Source organism: Labrus bergylta, chromosome 11, assembly GCF_963930695.1.
Source record: "Labrus bergylta chromosome 11, fLabBer1.1, whole genome shotgun sequence".
Lineage (NCBI taxonomy): Eukaryota > Metazoa > Chordata > Actinopteri > Labriformes > Labridae > Labrus > Labrus bergylta.
In genome coordinates, this window is record NC_089205.1 from 30,789,162 (window position 1) to 30,811,161 (window position 22,000).

General features: G+C 47.5%; 3 protein-coding genes across 4 annotated transcripts in view; all 3 read left to right on the forward strand.

Annotated features, from left to right (window-relative positions):
- lrch3 (leucine-rich repeats and calponin homology (CH) domain containing 3) overlaps positions 1-9,782 on the forward strand; it is a gene marked incomplete in the record, with an annotated part of 34,766 nt that extends 24,984 nt beyond the window's left edge. Inside the window, 3 exon segments of the mRNA XM_065959983.1 lie at positions 355-492; positions 570-647; positions 5,486-9,782. Of these exon segments, the coding sequence (XP_065816055.1) occupies positions 355-492; positions 570-647; positions 5,486-5,632 (363 nt within the window).
- Positions 7,026-12,747, forward strand: LOC136180524 (adhesive plaque matrix protein-like). Its single transcript, XM_065960564.1, has 6 exons — positions 7,026-7,062; positions 7,447-7,556; positions 9,527-9,597; positions 10,527-10,902; positions 11,133-11,689; positions 11,991-12,747. Exons 1-6 carry the CDS (start codon positions 7,026-7,028, stop codon positions 12,745-12,747), a joined length of 1,908 nt encoding a protein of 635 aa, XP_065816636.1.
- Positions 12,748-13,506: 759 nt separating this feature from the next.
- rpl35a (ribosomal protein L35a) lies at positions 13,507-19,816 on the forward strand. Of its 2 annotated transcripts, none has more exons than XM_065960004.1 (5): positions 13,507-13,624; positions 14,326-14,362; positions 15,375-15,527; positions 15,607-15,751; positions 19,733-19,816. In XM_065960004.1, exons 2-5 carry the CDS (start codon positions 14,352-14,354, stop codon positions 19,754-19,756), a joined length of 333 nt encoding a protein of 110 aa, XP_065816076.1. In that variant the 5' UTR covers positions 13,507-13,624; positions 14,326-14,351; the 3' UTR covers positions 19,757-19,816. The 2 variants fall into 2 exon arrangements, with proteins under 2 accessions (XP_065816076.1, XP_065816075.1); XM_065960003.1 differs by lacking the exon at positions 13,507-13,624 and adding an exon at positions 13,747-13,777.
- The last annotated feature ends 2,184 nt before the right edge of the window (positions 19,817-22,000 follow it).

Here is a 22,000-nt window from a genome sequence, read left to right on the forward strand (position 1 = left end):
GTTCACCTGTATGACATCACGTTCACCTGTCTGACATCACGTTCACCTGTCTGACATCACGTTCACCTGTCTGACTCCTCTGTGTGGTCCAGGTGATGCTGCTCCTCAGAACCAGGATGAGGCTCCTGCTGCTTCTCTTCTGGTCGGAGAAGACGCTGAGCTGGTGGAGCAGCTTCGAAAGGTTGGTACCTGCGTCTGCTCACCTGTTCACACCTGTTCTTTAACAAAGTGACCCTCATCCTTACAAAACAAACGGGCGAAAATTAAAAAGAAGAGGGCAACATTTACTGAAAGAAAAATAACAAATGAAGCATGGAATATAAAATGTTCCTCCCCCCCCCCCTCCCTCTGCAGAACATTGAGGCTCGACTTAAGGTGTCGTTGCCTAGCGACCTTGGAGCAGCTCTGACGGACGGGGTGGTGCTCTGTCACTTAGCCAATCACGTGAGACCGCGGTCCGTCCCCAGCATCCACGTCCCCTCCCCCGCCGTGGTGAGTTCATGTTCCATCAGTAAATATCTGCTCTGTTGTTGGTCACTCCTGTAACCCTGGTTCTCTGCGTGCTGCAGCCTAAACTCACCATGGCCAAATGTCGACGGAACGTGGAGAACTTCCTGGAGGCGTGTCGCCGGATTGGAGTTCCACAGGTAACACATCAGGGCCGACACTCACCTTAAATACCAGTCATGTAAAAAAGATTCAGATTATTGCTAACCCTGTGAACGTGTCTCTAACCTGCAGTAAATAAACGAGAGGATGTAAAGTGACGTCACACTGGGCACTTCCTGTTTCACCACCTTCATCACACGCAGGTTTCTCTCCTCAGGCTTCTGTTTCAAATCGTTCTAAATCATTATATTTAATATATTCAGCCTTAGTCAAAGTCAAAGTCAACTTTATTGTCAATTTCAAAATATGCCAGACATACAGTGGAATCGAAATTGCGTTTGTCTCCGTCCCGCAATGCAATGCAACCAGAATAAGGTAAAATAAGATAAATAATATTTACAGTAATAAATTCTAAATTGTGCAAAATGTACAAAAATGGTAAATAAAATAAAATTTAAAGAAAAAGTAAACTTGTGCAGTATGTGCAATGTGCAGTAAACTGAGTGTAGAGCGGTGGTTCTCCTGGGGACAGAGAGACTCAGGCTGCACAGCGGTTTGCTCATTAGCGTGTTCCTCCCTGTAACAGAGAGCTTCATCGTGCGGACAGTTTCCCCTTAAAAGTCTACAATTCTCTTATCAGACGCTTTTATCCAAAGCGACGTACATCAGAGAGTAAGAACAACACAAGCAAGGATCTAGAAAAAGGGAACAATGTGAGTAAGAGCAAACGATCAGCTTTGAGTCTGATTGGACACACAGGTGCTGACAGGAAGTGACCAGAGGCAAAGCACAACATTGAGGGCAGTTCTTGAGAGCTCTAATCAGTATAGAAACCATCTTATAAGTCGTCGCTATCAAACAAAAACCATCGTCATTACCATCATCATCATCAATAATATGGAGACCATCATCATTAAGTTAGTAGGTATTCATAAAGAGCTGGCTCTTTAGCTTTTTCTTAAAGGTGCAGAGGGATCACATGGAGTTTGGAAGTTCATTCCACCACCGGGGGGCGACAGAGGAGAAGAGTCTCGTCAGAGACTTAGGACCCTGTTGTGAAGGTTGGATCAGACGCCTTTCATTGGCAGAGCGTAGTAAACACGGATGGCGTTTCTGCTCCTTTAACAGCCTGTTGGTGTCCGTTAACCAGCGCAGGGTCCACGTGCTGCTGATGACGACAAGAGATGGACATGTGTCAGCGTGCTGCACTTATCTGATATCAGACAGACTGAGTGTCGTCAGGACGTCCCGTGGTGTGACTGTGCAGCTCTAGTCTCTGTCCCAGTTTATAAATGTAACTTTAAAACTTTCTGACAAAGACAAATCTGATGTGGCTCTATAAACAGGAAGTGCTCGTGCTGTGACATCACTGCCCGAGGCCGTCTCTCCTCCTCCACTAACAGCTCTCCTTCTTCTCTGTCATCTGTCCGCCTCTCATGAACCTTCCTTCCTTTCTGTCCGTCTCACTCCTTCGTCTCCTCGCCATGTCCATCCCACCTCCACCGTCACTCAGGACAGTCTCTGTTCAGTGGGGGAGGTCCTGGAGGGGAAAGGGGGCGGGGTTTACTGCACGGTAGGTGTGTTGCTTTCGATGGCCCCGCTTTCCTTCGGCCCTTCCCCTCGTGTCCAGTTGGCAGGCTTCGCCCTCTTCTACCTGTCCGTCATGTCGGCGCTGTGTGCCATCTACGTGCACCTGGCGCCGCACGCCTGAAGCCCACCTGAGAACCGATATTTAACCAACGTCCTGTTCAGAAGTCTCAGCACAACATGACCTATACAAAGATTATAGCACAACATCTGTATGTTTAGTTCCGTGTAGCTTAAACCTGGAGACATGGTAAACGTCCTCTGAAGCCCCGCCCACCTCCTCCTGTATATCAGAGCAGGCTGAACCCGTCCATAGCTTCTCTGAACCGCCACACTCAGAGTTAAAGTGAAGGCTGGTATAGAGATGTTGGCGATCTCGATAAGAAAGCAAGCGCCCCAGGTTGAGGAGTCCTCAGAGTGTTGTTTAAAGTGAGGGAGAGGTGGATCATGAGATCGACGGGCGGAGTGGCATGTAGTGATGTGGGCGGAGTCTGAAGGTGAAGCTCTCCATTTACCGGTCTGTCTTCCTTCCAACCCTCACCTGTGGTCCTGAGCTGTGGAGTATTGATCTCAGAATAAGATACAAGCAGGCCAAATGTGTTTCCTCAAGAGGGTGTCTCGGCTCAGCCTGGGGGGGTCTTCACATCGAGAGGAGCCAGTTATGATGGTTCATGCATCTGATCAGGATCACCCTGTTCAGCTCCCTTTGAGAACGCCCTGAAACTCAAGACAATCAGAGAAACATCATTCACTGCTTATCTATGTCCAGATTGTAATCCACATAGACCATGGTGAGGACCATTTGTAGAGCCTCACGAGCTGTTTGCTCAGTCCTCCAAACTGTTTTCAGGAGCAGCTGTTTGACCCCATCGAGGGTTTGACTCATCTGGTAAATCAGCGCTTTAGTTTTCTCTTCATGCTCTCCAGATCCTTCCCAGGCATGCTGGGATGTATATGCCCGTCTGCTTGCTTTAGGGCGAGACACGGCAGGTAATGAAGTCAAGAGGATGAGTCAGCAGGTTTGTACCTGATGGAACAAGACACAGAGGGGAGTTTGTATTTCAGGTTTTAGTTTGAGCTCTTTAGAGAAGCGACCTTTTTTACGTCTCTGTCAGGCAATGCAACTCGGGTTTGATACCATATCATTGAATCTGAGCCCAGTACCAAATCATGTTGCCAAATTTTAAATCGTATCCGTGTTCTTAAGAGTGTCATGATGTTCTGCTTTCAGTGTTTGTTATTTTGTACCAAAAGCACGACGGAAACAATTTAAAATCGGATCACTTGAGCCTTCCAGTGAAATGAATCTCCTGTGTGATGACTTTAGACCTGACCCAAACTCAGACCCCTTTAGACCTTCATCAGTTGAGAACAGCCAATCAGGTGTCAGATTGGAGTCAAGGCACAAAGTCTTCCATGGACTTGTCGGATATGATTGTTGACTTGAATTCAAATTCCTTTGAGCCTTTTTGGTTTATACTTGAGCCTTCTTTTGGTCGCTAACTTTGTAACGTTGTTTATGCACTTTGGACTTTTGCCCCTTTTCCTTGAAATTGCTGATTTGTACCTGGTTCTTGACCTGGTTCTGTAAGTCCTGACCTGGGACTTGTTGGTGTTGACCTTTTGTCTTTGAGACTTGTTAGTCTTGAGACCTGGAACTTGTTAGCCTACTTGGACTTTTCTTGGACTTGTCGTTCCTTGACTTAAAATAGCTCTTGACTTCCTGGTCGAGACTTTGTCCTGACTTGGGAGTTCATGGTCTTGAGTTTGGACTTGTTGGTTTCGGCTTACAAGCTGGTCTTTATGTAATCTTGTTGTGTATAAGGCACACTTTTAATACCTATATTCACATGTAGAAGTGAGCTGAGTCCTAATTACCAGTGAGACTGATATACCTGTTTAAAATGCTGAGACCACAAGTGCAGGCGCCACCAGCACGCAACCTGAGGTGATTAAAAATTGGCCTCCATTCATTGTGTATGGCCCAAAGCATGCTGGGATACATAGACAAGCTGACCCCCTCATGAGGTTATGATGGAGTCTGTTAGCAGGTAGGCTGGACCTCTAGAATCAAAGATTAAAATCTGGTTTTGTGACAGAACTTAGGACTAGTTTGTCTTCACTCGGACCCTTTAGGTCTGGACTCTGGACTTGGTAGTGATGAAGGGTCCAATGTGATGCCAGAACTAAGTCTGTAATCCTCCTGAGCGTCATGTGACCCCTCAGGTGAAGTCAAACTTGACAATCCCCCTGAAGTTTGTTTCCTGCCTGTTGAAGCTCCGCCCCCTGTGCCTTATGTCTGGTTGCCTGTCTGAGTTTGTGAGTGTGTGTTTTTTTTACTGTTTTTACTGTACGTAAAGTGGTCCAGAGTCCACCCCCCTCCCAAACACAGACTCTGTAGTCCCTGTGAGGGTTAAGGTGTGCTGCTCCTCTCTGTGACCCCCAAAGGACTCGTCTGACTTCACCGTGGAGGAGCTGTGCCTTCATCAGGGGAAGGAGGTGTTTCAGGTCTTTCATTCCCCTGTAGGACCTAAACCATGTGGACTTCCTGGTACCACAGCAGGATGATGTGAGGGGTCTTAGAAGTTCAGGTTCTCAGTGGTCAGTAGGTTTCTCAGAGACAGGATCCTGGTCTTGACTAGCTGACTGTAGCCGTGGTTACTGAGCTTTCTCTCCTCGCTCTGCTGCCAGGATGTAAACGAGCGGTTTGACAGTATTACATCCAGACAAATGGAGATGAGAGCACATGTTCCTCTGAGCTGCTGACACTTTGTGTGTTTTTTATAAAGAGTGAGTGTTTGAACAGACTGTGCCTCTTCTCTGCTTCTCACTCTGAACATGAATAAAATGAACCCGAGGACCTCGTCTCGCTTCCTGTCTCTCTGTTTTCTGATTTTTATTTTCAAGCTCTGTGAAAAGAGACAATAGAAATCTGAATCTATAAATACATGAATAAAAGCTGGAGCTCCTCTTGTTCCCTCAGACTGATGGACGCAGGAGCAGACACGTGAAATAAATCAGTGTGTTGAAGTGATTCTATGATAAGCTCTGCTAGCTGCTTTAGCGTCCATGCTAACAGTCAGGTGTAGAGCACTTCATTCGTCCCGTGTCTCCTCTTTTCTTCCCTCATCATTTCATCTTGTTCCTCTCAGTTCCTCATTTTCTCCCTTGTGTTGCCATGGTTACTGTTATTTTGCTCATTCATTTATTTTACCATCCGTTGACCCTCCTTTCCGTTGTTTTCTTTTTGTCCCCGCTGTGTCTTCCTCTGTGGTGTCCGTCTGCGTAGACTCAGTTGTGTCTCCCTCTGCACATCCTGGAGGAGCGAGGGCTCCCCCAGGTGGCCGGGACCGTCAGCGCCCTGCTCGACCTGGCCCCGCCCCGACACCCCGTCACCCCGACAACCACTGCACCCGGACCCTCCGTCAACATCTAGACCACCGCACCAAGGCCGCCGCACACGCTCAGTGGTCGTGGTGCAGGCCGACGTACAGGAGAGGACACCTGCAGCATCATCAGATAGAAAGTGAACACCTGAGAGAGGCAGGGTGGATCTGATGGAGAGACGAACAGAACACACACACACACACACACACACACACACACACACACACACACACACACACACACACACACGCTCTGAGCAGGTGTCAGGACATCACACCATCAGAACGCCACAACTCTGAAAGGAGCACGCTTCAAAACAATACAGTCTTTAATAGTGCTAGAACCACAGCTTCACTGAGCGAGAGAGAGAAAGAGGACGTTTGTTGCCATGGCCTGAAGAAGAACGTCGTTTTTTTTTTCTAGAAGGTTCAAATTCAGGTACGGTGATCTCTATGTAATATGAATCCTTCCTTTTTGAAGGATGTAAGATCAGAACGTTTCCTAATCAGTAGCATCTGTTACATGACGAGTAAACAAGCGAACAAAGAACAGAAGATGATCTTCCAGACGTCACAGTTTCCATCAGTATTCACACATTGAAAACAGAGTTTTAAAGGTCAGTATTTAAAATCCTCTTCTCCATGTTCCTCTAACTCTAACATGTGTCTCTAGTCTACAAACCCCCCAATGATGAGAAAAGTCCATCCTCTCCGTCTTCTCCCTGCTCCACTTTTCAGAAAATGTGTGCTCAAACAGGCCGTTTGGAGATTTTCCCTTCATGACATCACAAAGGGCAGTAGCCCCTCCCCCAGGTGGGTGACACTCCCACAGCTAGGTGTTTGTTCTGCCCTCTGAGTCTGCCTTCTCACCGTAAACATTAGGACATGGAGAGAGAAAGCACTGAGTACACCCAAGCCCTTCCAGAGAGGGGGCGTGGTCAGACACAGCTCATTTACATATTTAAAGGTACAGACACAGAAACAGCCTGTTCTGAGCAGGGCTGAAATAGAGGGGTTTATAGACATGATCAAATACAGGATCAGAGTGGATTTAGAACAAGAAACTTCACACACATGTTTTGAGGAGCTCAGAGACTTATTTACACTGAAGAAGAGGAGGAGATGTGACCTTTAAAGCTCTGATGAATCTGATGATTCCAAATATCGATACCTGTTTGATACCACGTCAACAAAACTAGAAGTCTACAGAGCGGATATTTAGATTTAATTTTAGAAAAATTGCAGACAAACTCCTGCACAGCGTGCCGTCTCTCCTCTTGAGGTTAAGTGTGCGACTTTATTTAAAGCTTCTCTTCTTCATATTATCGCCGTATTATGGTTCCGACACGTCATCAGCGTGTTTCTTTTTGAACATTTTCACGGTTTTAACCCTTCGCTCTTGTTATGGAAACGTCTCTGAAAACACTTTGACAGGTAGAAACCATGCAGGGACTAAACCCTGACAGCAGGTTAGATCTCGGTACGTGGCTCCACTGACTCTGCAGACTCTCCTCATCCTGGCTAACGGAGCTCAATGCTAACGTGACTTTACATTAAACATGTTGAGGCTGAAAGTTTTTATATGAAACCAGAAGGTTGTTTATTAAATTATGCTTCTTATTTATTTTCTTAATGACACTAATGTAGCCGCTGCTGCTAACGTGGCCTATCTTAATGTAGGAGAGGACGCTAACTGCCATTTGTCACATACTCCGGGCTCGCCGCAGAGACATACGATCAGAATCTGTATGTTGGGTTTTATTTTGAAAGTGATGCGTTTCCTCGTCTGACTTCCTGTCCGGGTCGTTCTGCGTGCTCGCAGCGTTCTCTATCAAAGATAGACTCTCAGTGTGTTGAAACGGAGCAAAGCGTAGTGGCGCTCTGGAGACAGACGGCGGCGCTCGCTGTGGAAACGGGACCATCGACTTCAGTGGCAGCTGGTGTGCGTCGCTGACGGAGCGCGGCGCACACGGAGTATGTGGAGATTGGCAGCACCATGTTTTTATACTTTTTAAACAATCTCTTGTTTTTATGATCCGTAGTTTGAAAAAGCAGCAGAGCTTTAAAATGACCTTGAGGAGAGGAAGTGATGCCCATATATGGTCTTCATTGGACACAAACATAACGTGTGACCGGCTGCTCAGGTCGGAACAACAACAACAGACACTCGGGGGAGAATTTGGCGCCCAACTTTAACGTGGCGAGAACGAGAGGTTTTGGTGTCTTTGCTCCTGGTTGTCATGGAAACGGCTTTGACCACCGAGCTGAAACTCTCTAAACGTTTACACGTCTTCGTCTCTTTATAGCATCCACGGCGTTAGTTGTTGTTGTTCCAACATTCAGACTTAACGAACTGAAATCACGTGAACACACCAAAGTCGCAGACTCGCCATCCGAGGAGCGAGAGCGCCAACACGTACACAAACCGCCATTTGGTGGTGCAGCTGAAACGTTCTTTCCTCTCCTACACAGGAAGTGTGTTTAAAGCTCTTTCTGGTCATATCGGTCGTTTAAAGATCGGATTTCAAACAACACTTAAAAACTTTAATCGTAAATAATGAACTCAGAGAAGACGCTCAGACAAACACTAAACCCTCTGAGTTCAGTCACGCTAACAACGATGATCTAGAATCACCATGACGAGCTCGCCAGGACGCTCGAAAGTTGAACGTTAGCTTAAAGTTATGGACACAGTCTGGCTATGCTAACGTAGCTCCGCACTACGCCTGGTGGACGCTGACAGCAGCTACAGACGGAGCTCACATTACGGAGGCCCTGAAGGGACAAATACTGAAAATCATCAGACTAGCTAGTTGTGCTCACGAGACATTTGAACCTGTTCCCGTGTAAGATGGACACGTTCACGAGAAAGGCGGAGACTCTCTGGTGAACATGAAGGACTTTCTCGTGCTCGCCTGAGACCTCGTGACTTGTGACGGCCTCCATATGAACCCATTAGCTCTGCAGGCTCTGAAAGCTAAAATAAGCTAACAATACAACATGTGTTCAGGAGAGGCTAATGTAGCTCAATGCTAACGTTAGCATTCATGTTTCTGTCGTCAGATGAATCTTTTTGTCTCTTCATCAGATCCAAACATCACGCTTCTTTAAACTCACCTTTTACACCTTCACTGAGCTCAGCAGAGACAGAGGTCACCTGACATCACATGACCAGGACGTCATGTGATGTCATGTGACTGTGCCGTCACATGACCAGGACGTCACGTGACAACGTCGTTACGAGGACACACATCATGTGACGAGGATGTACGACGTCGCATGGCGTCCAGGACGGAAGTCATGTGAAATGGTTGACGTCATGTGATGAGGATGGAGCTTCCCTCTGTGATGTCATCACGTTCTTAAAGGAGCAGTACACAAGAGAACCGGCGTGTTTCCTCTCCGTTTAGAGACAGGTGTTCACAGGTAAACAGACGGACTGAAGAGTCTGTTCAGGTGACTCTAACCTCTCAAACTGGTTCAAAGTGGAGCTCAGTGTGATCAGATGTTCACCAGCTGTTCACCAGCTGTTTCCTGTTTACATCTAAACTTTGTTTCATCACAAACTCTATTTTCTGCTTTTTTCTGTGTAAACTGTCAGTTTGGAGTCAGACTCCGCCCACACAGAGAGACTTTGTATTTTAACCTTAGATTTGAACGCCACGTTAAAGAGCGATGTGATGCATTCAGGTGATCGGGAAATTAGGACTCTGAAAAGCTGAAGCCGAGAGTTTTCCCTCAACACTAAAGCAGCGGTGAACCTTCAGCACCTGAATGCATCATCCTCAAACCTCCCCACCTCACCTGTCACCTGTGGCTGTTGGTAACTGGCTGTTACCATGGCGACAGGTGTTCTCTGTTTGGACCGGTGACAGATTTGACCCTCCTGTTTGTACAGATGTTTCCTGTTCTCTTCTTCCTGTGTTTCTCCTGCGGCGGTGAAGGGTCGTGTGAAGGCGGGGTCGTGTGGTGGCGTGGGTCATTTGGCGTGGTCGTGTGGCGGCGAGGTCGTGTGGTGGGGTTGTGTGTTTTTAAAGGACATTCCACAGTTTTTCTTCTGGACGACGATCAGACTGTCTCACAGTTTTAAAGTTTTACATTTTTCCACTTTGTTTTATTTTTTCTGAAAACTGTAAAAAGATTTGAAGCGAGCTGTAAGAAGAGTAAAGTTTAATGCATTAAATAAATATTTTAATTTGACTCTTTGCTCTGAAGTTAATGACTCTGAGACGATTGAACTTTATTTCTCTCCTGTTTCAGACTGTAAAGAGGAAAACAAAAACAAACCTCTAACACACTGAGTACAAACACTTCATTATAATACATTTTATTCATAATGTACTTTACATCTGAAGGAAATCTCCGTTATGATGAATAAACAGGCTCAATGTTCTGAGTGAGCGAGTACGCCACCTGCTGGGAAAACAAGACATTACAGATTCTGTTCAACTACACGCAGCATGGATACAAAGGTTATTCTCATATCCTGTTTTTATCTGAGTATAAATGTAGATCAGGGGTCACCCACAGGTCGTTCACCCACCCACAGGTAGCTCACCCACAGGTCGTTCACCCACAGGTCGCTCACCCACCCACAGGTCACTCACCCACAGGTCGCTCACCTACAGGTCGCTCACCCACAGGTCGTTCACCCACAGGTAGCTCACCCACAGGTCGTTCACCCACAGGTCGCTCACCTACAGGTCGCTCACCCACAGGTCGTTCACCCACCCACAGGTCACTCACCCACCCACAGGTCGCTCACCCACAGGTCGCTCACCTACAGGTCGCTCACCCACAGGTCGCTCACCCACAGGTCGCTCACCCACAGGTCGCTCACCTACAGGTCGCTCACCCACAGGTCGTTCACCCACAGGTCGCTCACCCACCCACAGGTCGCTCACCCACCCACAGGTCGCTCACCTACAGGTCGCTCACCCACAGGTCGCTCACCTACAGGTCGCTCACCCACAGGTCGCTCACCCACAGGTCGCTCACCCACAGGTCGTTCACCTACCCACAGGTCGCTCACCCACAGGTCGCTCACCCACAGGTCGCTCACCCACAGGTCGCTCACCTACAGGTCGCTCACCCACAGGTCGTTCACCCACAGGTCGCTCACCCACCCACAGGTCACTCACCCACCCACAGGTCGCTCACCTACAGGTCGCTCACCCACAGGTCGCTCACCTACAGGTCGCTCACCCACAGGTCGCTCACCCACAGGTCGCTCACCCACAAGTCGTTCACCTACCCACAGGTCGCTCACCCACAGGTCGCTCACCCACAGGTCGCTCACCCACAGGTCGCTCACCTACAGGTCGCTCACCCACAGGTCGCTCACCCACAGGTCGCTCACCTACAGGTCGCTCACCCACAGGTCGCTCACCCACCCACAGGTCGCTCACCCACAGGTCGTTCACCCACCCACAGGTCGCTCACCCACCCACAGGTCGCTCACCCACCCACAGGTCGCTCACCCACCCACAGGTCGCTCACCCACAGGTCGCTCACCCACAGGTCGCTCACCTACAGGTCGCTCACCCACAGGTAGCTCACCCACAGGTCGCTCACCCACAGGTCGCTCACCCACAGGTCGCTCACCCACAGGTCGTTCACCTACCCACAGGTCGCTCACCTACAGGTCGCTCACCCACCCACAGGTCGCTCACCTACAGGTCGCTCACCCACAGGTCGCTCACCCACAGGTCGCTCACCCACAGGTCGCTCACCCACAGGTCGTTCACCCACCCACAGGTTGCTCACCTACAGGTCGCTCACCCACAGGTTGCTCACCTACAGGTCGCTCACCCACAGGTCGTTCACCCACAGGTTGCTCACCCACCCACAGGTCGTTCACCCACAGGTCGCTCACCCACAGGTCGCTCACCCACCCACAGGTCGCTCACCCACAGGTCGTTCACCTACAGGTCGCTCACCCACAGGTCGCTCACCCACAGGTCGCTCACCCACAGGTCATTCACCCACAGGTTGCTCACACACCCACAGGTCGTTCACCCACAGGTCGCTCACCCACCCACAGGTAGCTCACCCACAGGTCGCTCACCCACAGGTCGCTCACCCACCCACAGGTCGTTCACCCACAGGTAGCTCACCCACAGGTCACTCGCTCACCCACAGGTCGCTCACCCACAGGTCGCTCACCCACAGGTCACTCACTCACCCACAGGTCACCCACCCACAGGTCACTCACCCACCCACAGGTCACTCACCCACAGGTCGCTCACCCACAGGTCGCTCACCCACAGGTCGTTCACCCACAGGTCGCCCACCCACAGGTCGCTCACCCACCCACAGGTCGCTCACCCACAGGTCGCTCACCCACAGGTCGCTCACCTACAGGTCGCTCACCCACAGGTAGCTCACCCACAGGTCGCTCACCCACAGGTCGCTCACCCACAGGTCGCTCACCCACAGGTCGTTCACCTACCCACAGGTCGCTCACCTACAGGTCGCTCACCCACCCACAGGTCGCTCACCTACAGGTCGCTCACCCACAGGTCGCTCACCCACAGGTCGCTCACCCACAGGTCGCTCACCCACAGGTCGTTCACCCACCCACAGGTTGCTCACCTACAGGTCGCTCACCCACAGGTTGCTCACCTACAGGTCGCTCACCCACAGGTCGTTCACCCACAGGTTGCTCACCCACCCACAGGTCGTTCACCCACAGGTCGCTCACCCACAGGTCGCTCACCCACCCACAGGTCGCTCACCCACAGGTCGTTCACCTACAGGTCGCTCACCCACAGGTCGCTCACCCACAGGTCGCTCACCCACAGGTCATTCACCCACAGGTTGCTCACACACCCACAGGTCGTTCACCCACAGGTCGCTCACCCACCCACAGGTAGCTCACCCACAGGTCGCTCACCCACAGGTCGCTCACCCACCCACAGGTCGTTCACCCACAGGTAGCTCACCCACAGGTCACTCGCTCACCCACAGGTCGCTCACCCACAGGTCGCTCACCCACAGGTCACTCACTCACCCACAGGTCACCCACCCACAGGTCACTCACCCACCCACAGGTCACTCACCCACAGGTCGCTCACCCACAGGTCGCTCACCCACAGGTCGTTCACCCACAGGTCGCTCACCCACAGGTCGCTCACCCACCCACAGGTCGTTCACCCACAGGTAGCTCACCCACAGGTCACTCGCTCACCCACAGGTCGCTCACCCACAGGTCGCTCACCCACAGGTCACTCACTCACCCACAGGTCACCCACCCACAGGTCACTCACCCACCCACAGGTCACTCACCCACCCACAGGTCGTTCACCCACAGGTCGCTCACCTACAGGTCGCTCACCCACAGGTCGCTCACCCACAGGTCGCTCACCTACAGGTCGCTCACCCACAGGTCGTTCACCCACAGGTCGCTCACCCACAGGTCGTTCACCCACAGGTCGTTCACCCACAGGTCGCTCACCCACAGGTCGCTCACCCACAGGTCGCTCACCTACAGGTCGCTCACCCACAGGTCGTTCACCCACAGGTCGCTCACCCACAGGTCGTTCACCCACAGGTCGCTCACCCACAGGTCGCTCTGACGACAGTAAATGCATCTCCTCCCACTGTTCATCTCTTTGGCCTTGTGGATTTAAGATCATTGATTTTGTCTTATTGTACAAACAGCATCTTAATTCAGCTGAGCTGTGTAAATAAATGTAAGCGATTTGATGAAAGTAGCTCTGAGAGACAAACAGGTTGGAGACCCCGGATGTAGATGAATGATTATAAATGTGTTATAAAGGTGTTTCCGGTAACGGACAAAAAATAACAGATTATTTAAAAATATATATTAATTACGTTCAGGACCGAGTCAAGTAAACAGATGTACCGTATTTATATATTTATATTTAATAACCCTAACCCCATTTCTTTATTATTAAAGTGAGGTCCTCATTGAAAGCCGCCATTTTGATCAGGCAGATCCGCGGGCACCTCTGTACACGATAATTTCCCAGCATTCCTTTCGCGCTTCCTTTCCCTCCATCTTTCTCCTCACAGTGACGGTAAGAGCGCCGACATGTCTGATTAAACGTTTGTTTCTCTCCGTTAATCCGGTGATTTCTCCGGGATATCTACCGTCAGCTCCCGCTCAGTGTGTGCTCCGTTCACCGGGATGTTAGTGAGGCTGACCGGGGCCGTGATGGCGGAGATTAACGGTAGATTGTAACCGGCTCATGTAGCGGCTAACAGCCCGCTGCTCAGCCCGGGGCAGAGGGGCTGGAGCCTGGGGTAAACCCCCGGTAAACCCCCGGTGAAGTCTCGGTGATACACCCGGTGTGTGACGCGGTGTGATGTTCACGTTAACCGGAGCACCGCGTGCCGGTCTCCGCGCAGCTAGCGTTAGCATGTTAGCATGTTCAGTGTCTCGTGAGTTTAAGTTAAACGTGTGTTAAAGGTGAGCTACATCCGGGACTTTACCTGTTATCATTGTGGCTACACATCAGAGTGTTGATCAGCACACAGGTGACAGGTGAGGTGGAGTTTATCATTTAAACCTTTAACCAACAGAACGCGACGTGACCCGGATGTTGTAAAGTTCATCACATTAAAGGTTAGAAACGGGCTCTGATTGGTCCGTGAACAACCAGCCTGACGTGTGTGTGTGTGTGTGTGTGTGTGTGTGTGTGTGTGTGTGTGTGTGTGTGTGTGTGTGTGTGTGTGTGTGTGTGTGTGTGTGTGTGTGTGTGTGTGTGTGTGTGTGTAGGTGGACTCACCTGGAGAAGACTGACCATGCCTGGAAGGTAAGCTCACCTGTGTGTGTGTGTGTGTACTGTGTGTGTTGACCGTGTGTGTGTGTATACTGTGCGTGTGCTGACCGTGTGTGCGTGTGCTGACCGTGTGTGTGTGTACTGTGTGTGTTGACCGTGTGTGTGTGTGCTGACCGTGTGTGTGTGTACTGCGTGTGCTGACCGTGTGTGTGTGTGCTGACCGTGTGTGTGTGTACTGCGTGTGTGTGTGTGCTGACCGTGTGTGTGTACTGCGTGTGCTGACCGTGTGTGCGTGTGCTGACCGTGTGTGTGTGTGCTGACCGTGTGTGTGTGTGTGTACTGCGTGTGTTGACCGTGTGTGTGTGTGCTGACCGTGTGTGTGTGTACTGCGTGTGCTGACCGTGTGTGTGTGTACTGCGTGTGCTGACCGTGTGTGTGTGTGTATACTGTGTGTGTGTGTGTGTGTGTACTGCGTGTGCTGACCGTGTGTGTGTGTGTGTACTGCGTGTGCTGACCGTGTGTGTGTGTGTGTGTGTGTGTGTACTGCTTGTGTTGACCGTGTGTGTGTGTATACTGTGCGTGTGCTGACCGTGTGTGTGTGTGCTGACCGTGTGTGTGTGTACTGCGTGTGCTGACCGTGTGTGTGTGTGTATACTGTGTGTGTGTGTGTGTGTGTACTGCGTGTGCTGACCGTGTGTGTGTGTGTGTACTGCGTGTGCTGACCGTGTGTGTGTGTGTGTACTGCGTGTGCTGACCGTGTGTGTGTGTGTGTGTACTGCGTGTGTTGACCGTGTGTGTGTGTGCAGACTGTGTGTGTGTGTGTGTGTACTGCGTGTGCTGACCGTGTGTGTGTGTGTGTGTACTGCGTGTGCTGACCGTGTGTGTGTGTGTGTACTGCGTGTGTTGACCGTGTGTGTGTGTGTACTGCGTGTGTTGACTGTGTGTGTGTGTGTGTGTACTGCGTGTGTTGACCGTGTGTGTGTGTGTGTGTGTGTGTGTGTACTGCGTGTGTTGACTGTGTGTGTGTGTGTGTGTGTGTGTGCAGACTGTGGAGTAAGGCCATCTTCACCGGATACAAACGCGGTCTGAGGAACCAGCGTGAGCACACGGCGCTGCTGAAGCTGGAGGGATGTTACACCAGAGACGAGGTGGACTTCTACCTGGGCAAACGCTGCGCCTACGTCTACAAGGCCAAGAAGTGAGACCTCTGGACCAATCAGATCTCTGACGTGTGTTTGGGGTTGAAGCGTGTTGTAACCGTGTTTTTGGCGTTTCAGGAACACGGTGACGCCGGGCGGGAAACCCAATAAGACCCGTGTGATCTGGGGAAAGGTGACCCGCGCTCACGGCAGCAGCGGGATGGTCCGCGCCAAATTCAGCAGCAACCTTCCAGCGAAAGCCATCGGACACAGAATCAGAGTGGTGAGTTCAAAGACACTCGGGCTGCTTAGGTGTTGGGTTTCCGGGGGTCTTTGAAGGCATCAGCAGGTGGTCTCAGAGAGGTGGGCGATATGGGAAAAATATCATATCAGGATTATTTTTTGGAAATATCACGATTGTTTTCATTCTGATCTGTAGACAAAGTTACTGACCAGTTTGAGCGAACGTATTTACCTCTCATGTTTCAATCTGTTTGAAAAACATCTTTGTAGGAGGTCTGGAGGTCTCTCACCCAGAACATCTTCAGCAACAGAAATGTCTTTCCCTCAATTTGATCAATATTTATGAACAATTTGAAGGTTTTCCTCACCACTTTGAAATGATGATTTAGTTATGTGTCCTCTTTTTATGTTCATCAGGAACATTTTCACACAGTGATGCATTCATTTAAAAACATGTAGACTTTGAGTTCTTGTGTTTCTGTTCTGTTTTAGCCCTGCAGAGTTCCTCCAGCTGGAGCTTCATACAGGCTCTGCAGACTTTGTTGTTTTTATGACATCATTGGACTAACTTTAGTTTAGTTTCTATATAATCAAACATAATACAGAATGTGTTCATTCTGTGACACATGATCAAAGTAAGTTTTACTGACAGAAGAGTTGAATTCATAGAGGGGGCGGGACATTGTTGATTGACAGACAGACAGACAGTCACCATGGTTACTCACTCTCACCTGCCTGCTGCTTTGTAACGTCGTTTAGTGTAATCCCTGTAGGTTCAGTTATCACAACAGGTGAGCTTCAGGTGGAGAAGCTTGATAATAACTTTTTTCTTTTTTTAAACATTCTTTTTTATTAATTTTCAAAGACAAGACAAAACAATAACAGCTCAGTGCACTTAGCAAAATATTTGCATAGTTGGTCCAGTAGTCACATTCAGCATCCATCAGTATAGTATACATGTGATTAACAGTGAGGTTGTACAATAGCAAGATAATCATTCAGGGATCATTATGATAAGTTGCACTTAACATTTAGAAGATTCAAAGCTTCTATCATTTCCTTTTAAAGAGATGAGTCTTTCCACTAATACAGTATCTTAACTTTTCTAACATCACAACATCAGATATCAGAGATTTCCACAAGTGAACAGTAGGGGATTCATCCCCAACCCATTTTGTCATTACAGCCTTCCTAGCCAACATTAAAAGAAATTGCATTACGTCCTTATGTTCCTTCAAAATGTTCGGTAGACTTCCTAGGAGGCATAGAAGTGGGCCAGGAGGCAGTTGTTGTCCTATCACCGTGCCTATTTCTCCACATACTGCTTTCCAAAATAATTTAATTTTTTCACACTCCCAAAGACAATTCATTCTAGTTCCAGTGTTAGCTTTGCTTTTGGAACAAATTGGGGAAGCTCCTGTTGTGAACGTACTATAAACATATGATAAGTAACTTTTAAAAAAACTGAGAGAGAACAGAAAACAGCAACATTTGAAACACCGGGGTTATATCTCCCCTCACTGTCTGTCTGACTCTCTGCAGACTGTTGACGTCTCTCCGGCTCCTGAAACGGTTTCTTGTGTCGCTCTCCGAGATGTAAATTTAACTGTGCGGTTAAGTTAACTGTTGCTCACAGCGTCTCTGTTTGGAAACATATTAGTGGAAATATCATATGGAGAGGTTTTTGCAGACTTTACGTTTCTTCTTTCGTTTTCACCGCTGCAGAGCAAAAGAGAGAGAGAGGGGGGGAGAGAGAGAGAGGGGGGAGAGAGAGAGAGAGGAGAGAGAGAGGGAGAGAGAGAGACGTCTGTGTCTGAGCATAAACTGCAGCATGAGAGAATAAACAGCCCGGGTCTACGATCTGCCAAAGCAGGGAGATCAAACAGTCCTCCTCCACCTTTTCAAACAGTCCCCTCCTCCACCTTTTCAAACAGTCCCCTTCTCCACCTTTTCAAACAGTCCCCTTCTCCACCTTTTCAAACAGTCCCCTCCTCCACCTTTTCAAACAGTCCCCTTCTCCACCTTTTCAAACAGTCCCCTTCTCCACCTTTTCAAACAGTCCTCCTCCACCTTTTCAAACAGTCCCCTCCTCCACCTTTTCAAACAGTCCTCCTCCTCCACCTTTTCAAACAGTCCCCTCCTCCACCTTTTCAAACAGTCCTCCTCCTCCACCTTTTCAAACAGTCCTCCTCCTCCACCTTTTCAAACAGTCCTCTTCCTCCACCTTTTCAAACAGTCCTCCTCCTCCACCTTTTCAAACAGTCCTCTTCCTCCACCTTTTCAAACAGTCCCCTCCTCCACCTTTTCAAACAGTCCCCTCCTCCACCTTTTCAAACAGTCCCCTCCTCCACCTTTTCAAACAGTCCCCTCCTCCACCTTTTCAAACAGTCCCCTCCTCCACCTTTTCAAACAGTCCTCCTCCACCTTTTCAAACAGTCCTCCTCCTCCACCTTTTCAAACAGTCCCCTCCTCCACCTTTTCAAACAGTCCCCTCCTCCACCTTTTCAAACAGTCCCCCTCCACCTTTTCAAACAGTCCTCCTCCACCTTTTCAAACAGTCCTCTTCCTCCACCTTTTCAAACAGTCCTCCTCCTCCACCTTTTCAAACAGTCCTCCTCCACCTTTTCAAACAGTCCTCCTCCACCTTTTCAAACAGTCCTCCTCCACCTTTTCAAACAGTCCCCCTCCACCTTTTCAAACAGTCCCCCTCCTCCACCTTTTCAAACAGTCCCCTCCTCCACCTTTTCAAACAGTCCTCTTCCTCCACCTTTTCAAACAGTCCTCCTCCACCTTTTCAAACAGTCCCCCTCCACCTTTTCAAACAGTCCTCCTCCACCTTTTCAAACAGTCCTCTTCCTCCACCTTTTCAAACAGTCCTCCTCCACCTTTTCAAACAGTCCTCCTCCACCTTTTCAAACAGTCCCCTCCTCCACCTTTTCAAACAGTCCTCCTCCTCCACCTTTTCAAACAGTCCCCTCCTCCACCTTTTCAAACAGTCCCCTCCTCCACCTTTTCAAACAGTCCTCTTCCTCCACCTTTTCAAACAGTCCTCCTCCACCTTTTCAAACAGTCCTCCTCCACCTTTTCAAACAGTCCCCCTCCACCTTTTCAAACAGTCCTCCTCCACCTTTTCAAACAGTCCCCTCCTCCACCTTTTCAAACAGTCCCCTCCTCCACCTTTTCAAACAGTCCTCCTCCACCTTTTCAAACAGTCCTCCTCCACCTTTTCAAACAGTCCTCCTCCACCTTTTCAAACAGTCCTCCTCCTCCACCTTTTCAAACAGTCCCCTCCTCCACCTTTTCAAACAGTCCCCTCCTCCACCTTTTCAAACAGTCCCCTGTGGTCTAAATGAAACATCTGAGCTTTGGTCAAAATCTAACATGAATCAAGCACCAGAGGAGGTTTGTGACCCTGTAGAAACCAGCTCTCTCAGAACGCTCCGTTTTGGCGTGTGTGTCTCTTTAAATGCAGTGACCCTCCCCCCCCCCCAGTTTTCCCAGTAGACATCAGAGAATAAAAATGGCCGACCTGTGTAAAAGTTTTGTTCTAGTCTGGGGGTGGAGTCTATGGGTGGAGATACCAGGGGAGGGGAGGGGATTATTTTCCCAGAATCCCACTGTGACATCACAAGGAGAGCACATTAGAAACAGAGCTTCTCTGTGTTGTCAGACTTCTGCAGACCACAAACAAAGGACTGGATGGTTGACTTCACATGTTGTGGGTCAGTAGACTCTCAGCTTACAGACACATGTTCAGACTGTAGAAGAGGATTTATTTGTGATACTGATGGATTGTTCACTCAGCAGTAAAGAGTGTTCCTCTGATGTGTGGAGGTGTGACCTGTTCTTTGAGTACACTAGAAAAGATACAAGCTCAAGTCCATTTACTCATTTGCCCGTTTCCCACAATGCAAAGCACCAGGTCAGGTCTTGGTTCCTCAGACGATCTGCACAAACAGCTGATTATGTGAACATTTGTGTTTTGACCATTTTGGCTGATGTCACTTCCTGTCTGTTCCAGATGCTGTATCCCTCTCGGGTGTGACGAGGACCTTTCTGATGAGCTTTGTACAGAAAAAATAAAGTGATGATGTCACACCTCAAACTCCGCCTCTTTGTTTATTATCAATGTGTGCTCTTCACCCTGTCACAGGATCTTTTATATTCTAATACTCAAAGCATTCTGGGTAATGACTTGTTTGTTGTTCATGCACCTTCACTGTTCATACACCACCTGCCAGCAGGGGGCAGCAGAGCTTTCTGGGTCATTGTGAACAGGGTTTACCCTGAGCTGAGACTGACAGGAGGTCAAATCTCAGGCTGTTCCCAATAGCCACAGTTCAGTGTACTGAGCTTTCGTGCTCATTCAGTATGGATACTAACTTCCTGGTTTCATGCACTATGGATCGGATGCATGCTTTCAGGAAATGAATTGTATTTTACCCACAATGCAGTGCGAAATTAAACGTAAATCGTCACGAGCGTGGATTAATAATTTAATCAATTTTTAGTCTAGAGTTGAAGTCCCGACTGAAATCACTACTTTAAACTAACAACAGAAAATATAACAAATATCTGCATTATTATAAAACCTTTCTCCCTCTATTTAAATAATGATTTCACTATTTAAATAATGATTTAACTTTAAATAATGATTTAACTATTTAAATAATGATTTAACTTTAAATAATGATTTCACTATTTAAATAATGATTTAACTATTTAAATAATGATTTAACTTTAAATAATGATTTCACTATTTAAATAATGATTTAACTTTAAATAATGATTTCACTATTTAAATAATGATTTAACTTTAATGATTTCACTATTTAAATAATGATTTAACTATTTAAATAATGATTTAACTTTAATGATTTCACTATTTAAATAATGATTTAACTATTTAAAGAATGATTTAACTTTAAATAATGATGTCACTATTTAAATAATGATTTAACTTTAAATAATGATTTAACTTTAAATAATGATTTCACTATTTAAATAATGATTTCACTATTTAAATAATGATTTCACTTTAAATAATGATTTCACTATTTAAATAATGATGTCACTATTTAAATGTCTTTATGACTATTTTATATTCTGTATATTACTGTCTTTCATTTGTTCTTCATGTACTGTATGTTATTTAGTTATTTAATCTTTAGTTATTTAATTACTTGATTTACATTGTGATATTGTTTTTTGTTTACCTGACTGTATATGAGCATTACTCTTTTTGAATAAACATAAACAAAAAAAAAAAGAACGGGTGAATGCGGCCAGTTCAGGAAACGTGAATGACGTCACTTCCTTACTGAATGAATCAGAAGAAGTAGGAACAAAGGATCTGCCTACTGAACAGTAGGTACTAAACAGTAAACAGCAGATAGTAGGTACTAAACAGTAAACAGCAGATAGTAGGTACTAAACAGTAAACAGCAGATAGTAGGTACTAAACATCAGATAGTAGGTACTAAACAGTATACAGCAGATAGTAGGTACTAAACAGTATACAGCAGATAGTAGGTACTAAACAGCAGATAGTAGGTACTAAACAGTAAACAGCAGATAGTAGGTACTAAACAGTAAACAGCAGATAGTAGGTACTAAACAGTATACAGCAGATAGTAGGTACTAAACAGCAGATAGTAGGTACTAAACAGTATACAGCAGATAGTAGGTACTAACAGTATACAGCAGATAGTAGGTACTAACAGTAAACAGCAGATAGTAGGTACTAAACAGTAAACAGCAGATAGTAGGTACTAAACAGTAAACAGCAGATAGTAGGTACTAAACAGCAGATAGTAGGTACTAAACAGTATACAGCAGATAGTAGGTACTAACAGTATACAGCAGATAGTAGGTACTAACAGTAAACAGCAGATAGTAGGTACTAAACAGTAAACAGCAGATAGTAGGTACTAAACAGTAAACAGCAGATAGTAGGTACTAAACAGTAAACAGCAGATAGTAGGTACTAAACAGTAAACAGCAGATAGTAGGTACTAAACATCAGATAGTAGGTACTAAACAGTATACAGCAGATAGTAGGTACTAAACAGTAAACAGCAGATAGTAGGTACTAACAGTATACAGCAGATAGTAGGTACTAAACAGTAAACAGCAGATAGTAGGTACTAAACAGTAAACAGCAGATAGTAGGTACTAAACAGCAGATAGTAGGTACTAAACAGTATACAGCAGATAGTAGGTACTAAACAGTAAACAGCAGATAGTAGGTACTAAACAGTATACAGCAGATAGTAGGTACTAAACAGTA